Source organism: Seriola lalandi, unplaced genomic scaffold (genome assembly GCF_002814215.2).
Source record: "Seriola lalandi dorsalis isolate HSWRI2012SDOR001 ecotype SW California unplaced genomic scaffold, Sedor1 jcf7180002054972, whole genome shotgun sequence".
Classification (NCBI taxonomy): Eukaryota; Metazoa; Chordata; class Actinopteri; order Carangiformes; family Carangidae; genus Seriola; species Seriola lalandi.
Genome location: NW_019525660.1, coordinates 6,625,610 through 6,639,487, shown reverse-complemented (window position 1 = coordinate 6,639,487; position 13,878 = coordinate 6,625,610). Strand labels below are relative to the sequence as shown.

Here is a 13,878-nt window from a genome sequence, read left to right as displayed (position 1 = left end):
GCAGCGGTCTTAAATACTCACAGGAGGACCAGGAGGACCAACTGAACCAGTGTCTCCTTTGGCACCAGCAGGACCCTAGGGACACATGAAGCGAAATATATTATCCAAGCTGGATTTAACATACACACTTGTTAACATAATGGCAATACACCTTTAAAAACACACTGATTCTACTCACACTTGAACCCTTGGATCCCTTGGGACCTTGAGGACCCTGCATTAGATGAGACATAAGCACATCAATTTGGCAAAGTCACTCTATCTGTGGTGCAGAATTTAAATGAATGACTGAATCAGTAAAAGACTTACAGGCAGACCGGGGGGACCTGGGGGACCGAGAGGACCGGCAGATCCGCTGATACCCTGTGATATGAGATGAAAGCAGAAGTCAGATATATATGAAAGAAACACTGAGACAAAAGTATTATATTGAGGCTTTTATAATCAATGAACTGAAAAATCTAGAATATGGTGATGGAGCGTATACATCTGTTCATGAGCTGAATGAAGCTTTCACATGGAATTATGGAGTTTTTTATGAACTGAAATATAAACAAAGTCTCTATTTTAGTCACCAGGAAAAGGCCAAACCCTGCACTTTGAACATAGTCACAATCTCACAGCTTGGTTTTGTCAGGAAATAAAGCCAAATGATAGGGGGACTATTTTTGTAGGCCCTAAAATAGAAATGGTCAACTGAGTGAAAACTTTTTTGAAGCCCTTTTGCTCTGACAAAAGGGGACATTACAGTTTCATTAGGCTTAATCTCCAGATACTTCATCCATGCCATCACTTTAAATCACTGAGCCAGGGCAGGCTGGGGGCCACAGCAGGACAGAATATCATATTCAGTCATTCTGCAATGTTTATTTAAAAATGGATGAAGGCTCACATCAGTCCTTTATCGAGACAGAGGTTCAACCTTCTTTCACTACTGCTTCCTATTTAAGTGGAGGGCTCAGTAGTTAAGAAATAATAATACAATTTTAATGGTGTAGTTCAGAAGGAATCTCTTATCAGTGTTTTCCACAATGCAGCATATGATATTATCACAGTGGTTATCAGTTACACAGAAACTGACCACAGTGGCAGCATGTGGTAAAAAGAAAATCTGTCATGTTCACAATGTTCAGGCTGCTCACTGGACGACTGGGAATATGTGAAGAATAATGGTTGGATATCTGCTGGGTAACAGTGGAAAATTAAAATAAATGAAGCTCTATCCACTCGCAAGGCTCTCCAAATAGATAGATGGAGAGATAAATAAATAAAATAAATAATAATATATTAAAATACATTGGATAATAATAAAAAAGACTCAGGTGGCCTGCAATGCCTTTTTCAAGGGGTTTTAGTCAAAAGCAAATGACTGTAGCTGGACTTGCAGCCACAGTAGAAGGGCAAATGGACTTAAAAATGGCAAGAGGTGGAGGGCCAGTGCGGGAATGGAGTCATCAATCACTTACACCATCGCCCTTGCCACCAGGAGAACCCTGGGGTCCAGGCAAACCTCGGTCTCCCTTCTCTCCTTGCTCACCAGGGGGTCCAATCAGACCGATCAAACCTGGGTGACCCTGCAGGACGAAAACAAATGTTCACACAGAAAGAACAATCAAAGATTACAGCAATGTCCGTTTGTGTTTACGCCAACTTTCAAAGCTACTGCAAGCAAGTCTGACAAGGACAAAACTGCTTTTTTCCACAAAAATAAAATGCACATGGGAATCTATGAAGGTGAAGTTTCATTACAATATAAATCCTCAGGCATCACAATTGAAAGGTCTCTCGTGCAACAGATCAAAACTCACAACACAAAGATAAGGATCCAGATCCGATGATTGGACAGTATTAAATAGAAACATAGACCACACTACATGGGGCTTCTTTTGTGAGCTTTTAAACTGCTCTCTCTCTCTCTCTCTCTCTCTCTCGCTCTCTCTCAAACCATCATGTCAGTATGTGGGAGGCAATTTAGACAGAGTAATGTGTGCTGTCTGAATATCCTGTGCAGTTATATTTCACAGGCAAATTTGACAGCAGCAGTGAAGAAAACATTAGACAGATTAGAGTGATATATCGCATTCTGCTACATATTCAGTACTGTTAAGAGGTTTTCTCTTACAGCAGCTACAGCAAAAACTAATTCTGTTTCCTTAATGTTAACATAAGCCTTTATTGGTATTAATGCTGCTTTCCAATTCTAAAAGACGTGTTGCGTTTTGATCATTTGCAAAGTCGCAGAAGCTGGGAGAAGCCTCAACTTTAGTCTGAACCGAGATCACTGTCCAAAGGTTCCTCTCACTGTTTTCAGGTTTATTTTCCCAGGCTATTTGGAACCTGGGAAATGAAACAGGAAAAAGGGCTAAACTCACCTTTTCACCCTTAGATCCAGGGTCACCTTTCAGACCAGGAAGACCCGGAGGACCCTGAACAACAATAATAGAAGTTAAAAATCAATTTTGCAGAGAAAAGGCAGCCAGTGTGAGGAAAAGAAGCGAGACAGAAATTTTGAAATAGGGAATGAGACAGTAATGACAAACATGAAAGGGACAAGAGAGCAGTATGAAAAAGAGAGAGAGAACGAGAGGTGTGAAAATGAGACGCCACAAAAGGGGAGGCAGAAAAATCATTATATCAGTTATATAAAGAGGAAAGCAGAGACAACACTGCAGAACAGATGAAAACCACACATGTATTACACATGTGACTTATGGGGACAAACTAGATGTTCAATAGCAACTTCATGTCTGTATGTTCAGTGCAATGAGACTGTCGGTCTGGAATAAGTTCAACCTGACTTAACCTACAGACTGGAGAGGGGAAGCAAGGGGAACCTTCTTGCCTTGCTCTGCCAAAAGTGAAGAAATAAACCTTCCAACCAATCCATCTCTAGCTCCCAATAAATACACAGATTGATAGAGATAGATAGAGAGACAGAGAGAGAGAGAGAGAGAGAGCGGTAGAGATAAAGAGAGATTATGCATACTAACCATAGGACCAGGTGGACCGTCTTGTCCTGGGGAGCCTGGCAGTCCTTGTTCACCCTGTAAAAAGCCGTTCAGTTGTAGTGAGCATTACAGCCTGCTGTATTTTCTCTAGCCTGCCATTGATTTTCTGAGCTCAGCACGATGATTAATAGTCCAAACAGGGGGGAAAAGTGTGCTGGAATAAACAATTGAAACTAACCTATAAGCCAAATGGGAGTATTGATTATTCCATGAAGTCCATCATCATGTCTTCGCAGGACTTTTCTATGTGTGTGCACACTGTGGATGTGTGTGTTTTAGTCTAAGCATGCTGATTATATATGTAGAGTATCACAAGGAGAGATCTTTGGTGTAGCTCAGACTTACAACGGGGCCGGGGATTCCACGTAGACCTTCTGGACCGGGTTTTCCTGAAGGTCCCTGGGGCCCAACCGGTCCTGTTTTACCTGCTGGACCCTCTGAACCAGCCTCACCCTGTATGTGGATATACAAGTGATGTGAGAGAATGACCCAGGCTGAAGAATATGACACAAGCCAAGAAGATGGTATTGTAATAATATTAAATATTTATTTTAACAGTGATCTGTAACTTTAAAAGTAAAGTTAACCTAATGTGTAGCACTAATATGTCATGAATATCTTTGATCAAAACTTATCAAATTAAATTAAAAAAAGTAAAAATAAATAAACTTAGAACTCTCCACAGTCATTGATCATCTAATTATTTGTAATGATTGGTAATGGTATAAAATAAAAGATCAGCTATGACTTCTTAAATCTGCAGCACATTTACCTCTAGAGCCTCTGTGCATCTCAGAGTATTTTTATCAGGATTCAGCTGTGGGCTGCTTTTAGCTTTAAATTATGCTGAGACCGTATGCAGCATGTAGACTGGGTGAATGGGGACAAGTAAACAAGAGTCTGAGTTATCAAATGAGGCAAAGTGCGCCTGCTCCTCCCAATGAGATTCACAACAAGAGATGGAGCTACATCCCACTTTGTTTTCACTTCGAGTAAATTAAAAAATTAGTATGGCAACAAGATCAACATGTGGCAGAGGTGACCAGCTGTGACCTGCAATACATCAATATACACACAGCACATGGAAATAAGATATCGAGTTTGAGCTGCAAGGTGTTTACAGATTACAGGCATCCATACATCAACACTCATGTAACCAGTAGAGAGGTATCTTTTTGATTTACATACAGCATGCACCAGCTTATACTAATGGATTTAGAACCTGAGGAAACCAGGAGACTGATGTAAAACAAGCACAGACTAAAGAGAAATTTCATGGAGCTCTGATTCACATGAAAGGAGAAAAGCATGGTAACTCTGAACACCTGAGGGTTAGATAGAAATAGCGTTGACTCCTTTTGTCTGTCTTGAAATTAAGCCACAGCACAATACAAGAAACAAGTGAGTCTTAGTTTTACTGAAAAAGGCTGTGTCCATAAATTTCCATCTAATCTATGGTGGAAATTAAATTACTTTTGCATTTTTGTGCTTTTAATTCAAGAGGGGGGACGATGTGGGTATGGTGAGGGAGGGGAGGACAGCCGAGGGACTTTCTGAGACACTTCTTACTGTGCAAAGGATGAATCGATTTTGTTACCTTAGCGCCCTTCTCTCCTTGCCTGCCCTCTGCACCTGCAGCCCCCGGAGGTCCCTGAGGAGGAAGACAGGACACTGCTTTAGCATTTCAACTCAGCATCAACACACACCAACTATACAACAGGACTGTACAACAGAGTATCATGTGTTCTGCATCAGCTCCAGCAAAAATGTTGCTGGGTCGTCTCTCCGGCATCTTGGCATTTCAGTCTGCTTTAATTACATTTCATTTTGAGCAACTGTCTTGCTTGATAGATACTTGGTGGGCACTGTCTTTGAATGGGGAAGATAATCCATTGTCCTTGAATGTGTACTAATTCAGTTATGTCAAGATCTATTTGAATGACTTGCATGTGCCTTTTTCTACAAACACAATCATGCAGCCACGTAAGGACACACACAGAAAACACACATAACCTTTATCAGACACACCCAGGGTTGGCAGGTCGTCTTTTCTCTCTGGTCAGGATCTTTCTTACAACAATTTCTTTCAACTCCACCTTCAGTCATCTCCCTTCAAAGCTGCTCTTCATCCAAATTCCACTCTGATCTGGCCGACTGCAGCCTGTGTGCTATTGACTGAGAGCCCATAATGTGAGCTCTCCTCCTGTCTTGGAGCTTTCATCTTCTCCTGATGTGTACCTCTCACTGGTGGTGAAGAGGCAGGCTCTTGATCAGCACAACCCGCACAAAGAGCCTTTTCAGTAATGCAATATACACCGGCTAAAGTCAATGTGGGAGATGTTTTCTCCTTGTCAAGATTGCCTTTGTGTTGGCTCTGCAGCATCAGGTGTTCGAGACACAGTTTATGACTGTTCTTGATTGCATTAAATTGCTCCTAGTTACTAAGAAAAGATAAAAGGGTAAAAGAATTAAGGACTGACCTGAACCCATAAAAAAAGAAATTAAAGCTGGATGAGGTTAATGACTTATTCCGTATTTCTTTTTTTCAAGAAGCAAAGGTGAATACATTTCCAAAATTAAGGCCTTATCAAATCATTTGAAACTAAATGTACAGCTACACTAAACTGACTTATTCAGAATCAGGGGCTGAGAAGACACAAAAAAGAGCCAACAGATCCCTAAACAAGCATTCCTAGCTGTGGAATTATGTATTCAGAGGAGCAACCTGTGGCGGATCATCTCAGGTCCTATTTTTTTTCCTCAGCGAGTTGAGAGCCAAGTGTGATAAAATAGCCCTTTTCCTTACCATAATCCCCAGGCCATTTAGGTGCAGCAAATGCTGATACCATGCTAAATACTTAGAATGTAAATTTCATTGGGCACATTAGAAAAGCAATCAGCCCCAGTTTAAAAATGCATGGCGTGTTTTCTTCCCATTGGACTGAGTTCTTGGAGTTTCCCTTTGAAATGCAGTCAGTCACTTGATATTGTGACTTTTCTTTCAAATTCAGGAGAATAGCTGCTCATTTTCATGGGGACTTTGAGCTTCACATCATATTGGAAATATGTTAATGTCCACTGCAAATGTGCATTCAAAAAGCAACTGGCTTTGATATTTCACACAGATACCTCAACCTAATAAAGTGCATAAAGAAGCTCTCCTTACTGGAGAGAGCGAGCATGGACATCAAAGACACATCAGCTTTCAATGTGTTAAAATCTTGATGTTTTATCTTAACTCAGACTTGTAACCTTGAGAAGTTTCACCAAAGCAGAGACCTACTGTGGTTCCTCTAGTAATGGCTGACCATGTGATAATCACATCACATGGCAATCAGCACATTCAAAGACTTAAGCTTCTTATCATCTTATTTCATTATTTTGTTGGTGCACATCCTTCTCTTCTCATAACCTCTCAACAACTTCACCACGTCCATGTTATGCCTTTGTTTTGCTCCAGCTGTCAGTCAACAGCCACAGATCAATAATGTGTCAGACCTGCTACATCTCTCTCCCTCTCTTCCCTCTGTCACATGGACGTGAATGAGGCTCCATTTTTCCAGCTGGTTTGTGGTAAGCCCTTTCAATTTCTCATGATTTTAACATCCCGACGTTCATCTCTGAGTAGGCTTTGAGACGGCTTTTCTTCGCAGGCAGCACAACGCCCTGACCCATTAAATCTCCCACTTCGTTTTTCCCCTCTGTGCTTCTACTGAGGATGAATCTCTCCTGCTTTACTGCCAACAGTGAGTTGTTGAGGAGGGGTTGTTGTGAGGTGAGGTGGGAGACTGGACCACTGGCTAAGGGGCCAGTATGCTATGCCAGCAGACACACATTCTCTGCATCTCACAAGGGCTTGTTGACTCATGGCTTTAGCATGGACAAAAGCTTTGGTCAGCAAGAGATTTCACATCAAAACAGCTCAAAGAATGTGAAATTATGAAATACCAACAAACTGAGACCATCAGACAAGTCAGTCTTGGATTATTGCCAGAAGCACATCAGTGAGGCATACACAGAAATACTGTCATAAAATTTATCTTAATAGCCACAAACTTACTCTCTTGCCAGGTGGTCCAGGTGGGCCAGCTTCTCCTGATGGACCTGGAGGTCCCTGAAAACAAGCAAAGCAACAGTAAATGCCAATAAAAGAGTATAATAGTATAATAGTTTGTATTAAGCAACGAGTAAGAGCTGATATGAATTTTAATGAGATTGCAGCTTGCTTCACTAAATTTCTCATTATGTCTGCCAAAAGGACACTAACACATAGAGCATATTGACATTTAGAGAGTATTCAACCCCTGGAGAGTCCAGAGGAGTTAAGCCAAAACCCACAATTGGATGAGGCGGTGCACTGCCTGAAATGATACACACTGTGCTCCCTGAGACACTTTCATCCAATTATCTCTGAGTTAATTGCAAGCAATCAAAGCTATTTTTTATCATTTGCATTAGTAAATATTCACAATACTGAAAACAGAGTTTTTCAGCTGGTTTATAGGCTGAGTACATGGTTACATATAAATATGAATAACAGGAGGATATGTTTTCCTGTCAAAGAACACAGATCATATTTCAATATACCTTGTAATCACTATTTTAAAATTTAAAATTTCAGCATGAGTTTACAAAAAAATTCAAAAGTGTTACATTAATTTAGTAAATAAAGATTTTTGTGTTTTTATTTGGCAAAGATAAAGGCTAATTTACATTCATGAATGCTAATAAGAGTTGTTATTCGTTGCTCTTTACACAGGGCCAGCACATTACTGTTTTGCTTTTATTTCTAATCATACTTAATGAATCTGCAAAGCACATAAGTCTATTTACCCTCCACCCAAGAGTATGAAGTAAATATCATTAAAATGCTGCAGAGAAAATGATTTACTAAATATAACTACAGCTTTTACTGCAAGCAATCTTCTGGTGGACTACTACATTATAAACTAAATGTAAACAAGAGATATTCATGCTTACTCATACACAGACGAAGTAGCAGATTCTTAAGGTAGTTAGATTATATTATGTCCTTGTAAAGTGTCCCTCAAGTGAACCTTAGATAGGAGAAGGAACCCATGCAGCCATTTGTTCATTACAAATACGATAAAATAACAGCCACTTACAGGCTGACCGGCCTCCCCATCCTCTCCCTTCTCTCCTGCTTCCCCATCAGTGCCCTGTAACAGAGAGATGCACAGGTTAGATTCCAGTTGTTGGACATTGGAAATATCTAACCAACATTGTAATTACTATACTGTTTAATTCATGGATTTAACATGATTCACAGTACAAAGATGATTTACTGGAAATGGGCCGATATGGGGTAAATATCGCTTAAAGGTTTCATACTTACAGCAACACCTGGCTCTCCAGGAGGTCCAGGGTCTCCAGGGAATCCGACAGGACCCTTCAAGAGAAGGAAATGAGATGCATCATTGTAGCAAAAGAAATGCGAGGCTGGATACAGGCGTTAAAGGCACAGTTAGTAATTTCGACAGTGATTTAGTTGTGGTGTACCTGGTTACAACCACTGAAGGCAATTTGATGGACTTAATGATGTTGTTGCAAATCCATGAGAAAAGGCCTCACTGCATTCCATTACCATGCAGGCATAAAATATAATCTCCTGCAATAAAAAGGCTTTTTAGCTCTTGAATATGTTCTAGGATAAAACTGCCTGCCTCAAGGGTGGGGTGGGGTTGGGTTGTGGAGTTGGGGGGTTGCATTTCCTTTAAAGCAGGATGTTTGAGCCTGTGTGACTGAGAGCCAGAAAACGTCCTCTGCAGATTTTGAGAGTATTTGGCAGACTTACAGGATTGCCCTTTGGACCGTCATCTCCAGGGGGTCCTTTGGCACCAGCGGGTCCAGCAGCTCCTGGGGGGCCAGCCTCTCCTTTCTCTCCTCTCTCACCTTTGGGTCCCTAAAGTGGTGGAGTGGTGGTGGAGGGCATTCATTACATCAGAACCACACCTATGAGTTTACACTGAACTGAGTATGGGACAATAGGTTTTGTCACACACAGACATGCAGACCTGATGTCAGTGTGTGAGAAACAACAACTCTGGTTGGTAAACAGTGTTACTGTGCCTCTACAGGGCTAATACAAAAAGACAGCTTCATCTCAAAGGTACAATGTGAAGCATTTCAAGAATCAATGAAATTTAGATTTCCCTATGAAACCATACTCGCTAATGAGAGTAAATATAATGGACATGATTTTCATATCTGCCTTTAATCTGCTTCACCATCTGTCCTTGCCATAAACTTCTAAACCTCCAGCTTCTGTAGCTCTGTTTGTGATGATGTAATGGTGTACTCTTCCTGTTTTGTATGATGAAGCACTTTCCTTTGTGGCGTGAGGGAGTCCAGCAGATTCTCTGAATTGTGATTTGGAGTAAAATCTGCTGATAATTTCAATACAAGGTTGTGCTGTATGTTCCTGTTTGCTGCTACTGGGCAGTCAGCTTTTTCTACCGAGGCTACTGCTCACACAAACTCAGACGACAGAGACGAGCTGTAGTAATATAATCACTTCTTTTTCACTTTGATGATCATGATGTTTGTGCACTCTCCCTAAAGTTTGGTAACATTCACATCCTGATGGTGTTTAATCATTTTTTGTTTATGCATGTATGAGGTGAAATGCTGTGTAGGCTTCGTGTCTGTTTGTATAATGTACATCATTATTCTGTGCCTGTTTTCAAATGTGACCTGCTAGGAGACTTCTACCTGACTCAAATATATTAAAAAAATCACAATAAAACAAGTGTCTTCATAGTAAAATGCATTTCAATTCAGTTGAATTCAATTAATTTATTTTACTTAATACCATTTGTTTACTTTGTTAACAGTAACTAATGTATAATGAGGTCTATATTCTATTTTTATTAGTTATTATTGTTCCAATGTAATCAATACTAAAATTTTTGATGTTTGATGTAAAAACAGAGGTACTGGAATGGGGTTGATGGTGGGGACTTAAATTGCACACTGACTTTGGAAATGTCACCAGCAGTTTGATGGGGAACTAGCAGGGAGTTTTATGAATGCTTGTAATCACACTCCTCTGCCACTCCCACTGGAAATGGGCCAAATTTCAATCTGCTGTACTTCAATAACGATAAATGAGACAGCTGCACTAATAGAGCCATCAATAATTGGTGTTTAGGAAAAGTATGAAAAAGCTTATCAAATTGTCATAAATTTCTGGCAATAACAAATGCAATCATATAGATAAGGTAAATTAACATTCAATCTTGTAAATTAACTCTAAACATTAATAATATAATCACAACAATTTAAATATATGGTTCTACTGCTGCCAAAACAGGGCAGATCACAGCTAAAAGCTGGACTCAGCAGAGTGGGGGCTTGATGTTGCTGTTTAACTAGCTTCATGTTGACTGCATCATTGTTCTTAAGGACACGCGCACCAGGCAATATCCTCCTGGTAATTATGTCTTAAGAGTCTGGGAAGAGACAGTTTGGCAGGCCATGAGGACATGGAGTGCAGAGCAAAGGAGCCATGCTGAGATGAACTACCAGCCTCAACGTGAGGAGCAATTACTTTTACTGTGATGAATACACAGTGTCACTCTGAAAAAAACAAACCTTCTCATTAAATTGGATTTTGTTCTATATTTGCCTAAAGCTATCAATTAAGCAACTGTTTTCCTGAAGATAACCTACAAACATGTGTTGGTGATGTTGCTGATACTACAAGTAACTTTTAAAAAGCCCCACAAATATTCATTCTAAGGTTGTGTGGTATTTTAAAGACTGTGTTGAAAAGCAAGATGCACTGTACATGCAAACACACAAATTCTAGCACAGAATACATAAAGACGCACAAGCATGAAACATGCCGCACATATTTAGATTAACATACTAGAGGAACAAAAACAGAGCTTGCTTACCCCAGTTCCAGGCTCTCCAGGGGGTCCTGGGTTTCCGGCCTCACCTTGTTCACCCTGTGGTTAAACAAATGTCAGTGTCTGGACAGATAAACCTTCACCCTCACACATGGAGAGTTTCCAAATTCAGAAGCATTTAAAAAAAAGTCACACCTACTACAAAAATAGTTAATACTTAATGTTATTAATATCAACAGAAGCCAGATATTTAACTTAACTAAGTCTATAACTGTAGTTGATTACAAGGGTGTTAAAAGTTACTGTGTTTCAAGTGCCCTCTCTCAAGTGTTGGGAGCCCTTTATGTGTCATATCCCTGAGTCATTTTAACAGCCGTGGTACAGCATTAAGTATTTATAGTGCAGCCGCCAAATGGCAGTAAAATGGACGAATCTTGTTGGAAGTGTTGTAAATTACACATTAATAGTGTAAAAGCACTAACTCAGACAAAAAGCCTGGCCATATAGAATGATTAGACTGCAGGTGGAAACAAAGGGGGTGGGCTGGCAGGGGTGGGCCAGCAGTATTTCAGTCCCAGTGACCAACGTCACGCTAGGCAGGCAGAACACCCTGGGGTGCAATGTTGTGCAATGATGCTTACCTTCTCACCCACAGATCCCATGGGGCCCACGCCGCCCGGAGGACCTTGTGGACCCTGCAGCAGAAAATAAAGAAAGAGATGAGTCATCATCCATCACCTTGGGAGAGGACGCATGATGATATCCAGGCTTTTCAATGTAAGACAGGTGAGGTGAAGCCATTAAAGATGTAGTTATCATTACGTCACACTAATTTTGTATATACACATTTTTATCAATCAGCCATACGTACATCAGCTCCACTAGGACCCTGAGGACCTCTGGGACCAGGGGGACCAGGAGGGCCCTGCAGGAGAGAGATACAGTGTTGTTAAAGTGTATTACATTATTATAAGAGGACTTACACAAAGCAGATGTGTCTCTTACCATAGGGCCAACATCACCGTTCTCTCCTTTCTCACCAGGAGGTCCGGGAAGCCCCTGAGGACAAAAAAATGAATAAACAGTTATCTTATCAGAAATGAAAAAATTATGTTACAAGCACAAGGTGCTGCTGCATGAATACGCAACAGTGTTCCTAATGATTTCAATTTGTTTTTGCTGCTAACAGCTGTTCCTGCTTGAGATTTAATTTGAGATTTGATTTGATGGTGGAATATATTATAATGATGCACTGAAATATAGGATACAGTATATCTGTAGGTCAGAACATGCAGAAATGAAGCACTTGAAACTATGTTTTAGCTGCAGTCTGGTCCTATCAATGAAATATTCAGTGAGAATGTGCTGATAAAGGTCAACAAGTGGAACCAGAGAACTCTTGATGGATTTGAGCGGAATAGAGCACTCAGGGTTTCAAAATCAGCGCAACCTATATTGCAAAGAACAGGATTCAAATGTTTCCTTTAGCTGGATTTTCGGCAAAAGGTGCTTAACGCGAGACACTCATATCAATATCTATAACTCCAAACTTCAGGGTGAGAACAGCAGGGGGTTTAATCTTCCGTACAAATACTCAGATGAAGGTGAGATGCTTTTATTCTGAAATTCTGTTCTTGGCCCCGTAAACTTGTACGACAATACTCCTCCTGTTTGTTCTCCCGTTTGCAGCCTTTGACTTGTTCATTTTCACTCGTAGGTGCAGACATACTGTAGATCCTGCTCACTGATGCAGGTTAAATGTGCGGTGTGGTCAAGACCTCGTATGTGTGTTTGATCCCTGACATTTCTAGCGGTAATTGCCGTGATTAAATTGCTGTGGCTTGCTTTACCCTCTGTGTGTGTGTGTGTGTGTGTGTGTGTGTGTGTGTTCTTGATTCAGAGGAAGTTTGTCATCAGTGTAAGGTGTAAAGTTGTGAGGGAGGAGATCAAAGAATGCATTCCTCTGCATTCAAACTTCAAATACTCACACACTGAGGAAAAAAAAAAAGATTTGCTGACTTTGTGTATGTTTGCATTGCCCTACAGCTAAGCATGTGAATGTGTGTCCATGCCCCTGTATGCAAGTATTTTCTGTGGGTGCTAAAAAGTGTGAGTAGCTTCATGCTGATTTTTCCCGTGCTGCGAAATCTCATCTGCGTAAAGGTCGCCTCTAGTCTGAGATCGTTATACTAATTATGCAGCATGGTAAATGTACTCGATGAGGAACTGACTATCAGAGCAGGTCAGTCCACGCAATTAATGGGATTGCGATGGGAAGTGAATTACTTCCAATTAAAAGTCCATTGAATACAATCCTGCAGAGATAGGAACGAAGAGCAGTGGTCCATGTAATTTCATCAAGTCAATGACCCCAATCTCTGCAGTGAACTCATGTTTATCTTAAGAAGTTGATTACTAATGAAACAAATGATCACTAACAAACAGGCCACCTTGTTAGATTATTATTATAGTGCTACAAAACATCATTAAGCTTACTTATATTGTAAGGTCATATTTTCAGTCTGGCTTAAACTATGCTGTTGGACGGGTAGAGTCACACACCAATGAATAACATAAAATCCTGGAAATCTTTTCCTAAAGCATTAAACACTCTGACGAGCCTTGCTGCTCTGTGTGAACTCTCTGCGAGGCGTAAGACAGTGCAGACATCTTGATGAGAAAGAGCCTTAACCCCGGAGGTGTTGGAGGAGGAAGGATGTTGCCAGCAAATAAAGCTGAGGGGTGTAATCATTGCAGGTCAACGCAAGGTCACCATACAACATAGATTCGATTAAAGCAGTGTTTACAGCATAGACAACTGTGTAAGCGTGAGTTTGTCTGTCTGCTTTCTTTTGTACTGTAGAGTGGTGTGGGATGGATTTATCAATGAGTGACTGGAGTAAATAATAAGAATGAATTCCTAACTCCCTTATCCCCTGTATTCAACTCACTGTGTACTGTAAGTCAGTTCTATCTGTCCTAGTGGCAACTGGTGA

General features: G+C 40.6%; 1 protein-coding gene across 5 annotated transcripts in view; it reads right to left on the bottom strand.

The window, feature by feature from the left end:
• Positions 1 to 13,878, bottom strand: part of col11a1a (collagen, type XI, alpha 1a) — an 80,014-nt gene that overhangs the window by 5,488 nt on the left and 60,648 nt on the right. For all 5 annotated transcript variants that reach the window (XM_023397967.2, XM_023397965.2, XM_023397968.2 and 2 more), the window contains 16 exons: positions 11,888 to 11,941; positions 11,754 to 11,807; positions 11,524 to 11,577; positions 10,928 to 10,981; positions 8,824 to 8,931; positions 8,365 to 8,418; positions 8,135 to 8,188; positions 7,069 to 7,122; positions 4,606 to 4,659; positions 3,354 to 3,461; positions 2,991 to 3,044; positions 2,373 to 2,426; positions 1,467 to 1,574; positions 310 to 363; positions 179 to 214; positions 22 to 75 (listed from right to left, as the gene is read on the bottom strand). In XM_023397967.2, coding sequence (XP_023253735.1) covers positions 22 to 75; positions 179 to 214; positions 310 to 363; positions 1,467 to 1,574; positions 2,373 to 2,426; positions 2,991 to 3,044; positions 3,354 to 3,461; positions 4,606 to 4,659; positions 7,069 to 7,122; positions 8,135 to 8,188; positions 8,365 to 8,418; positions 8,824 to 8,931; positions 10,928 to 10,981; positions 11,524 to 11,577; positions 11,754 to 11,807; positions 11,888 to 11,941 — 1,008 coding nt within the window. The remainder of the gene's footprint in view (positions 1 to 21; positions 76 to 178; positions 215 to 309; positions 364 to 1,466; positions 1,575 to 2,372; positions 2,427 to 2,990; positions 3,045 to 3,353; positions 3,462 to 4,605; positions 4,660 to 7,068; positions 7,123 to 8,134; positions 8,189 to 8,364; positions 8,419 to 8,823; positions 8,932 to 10,927; positions 10,982 to 11,523; positions 11,578 to 11,753; positions 11,808 to 11,887; positions 11,942 to 13,878) is intronic.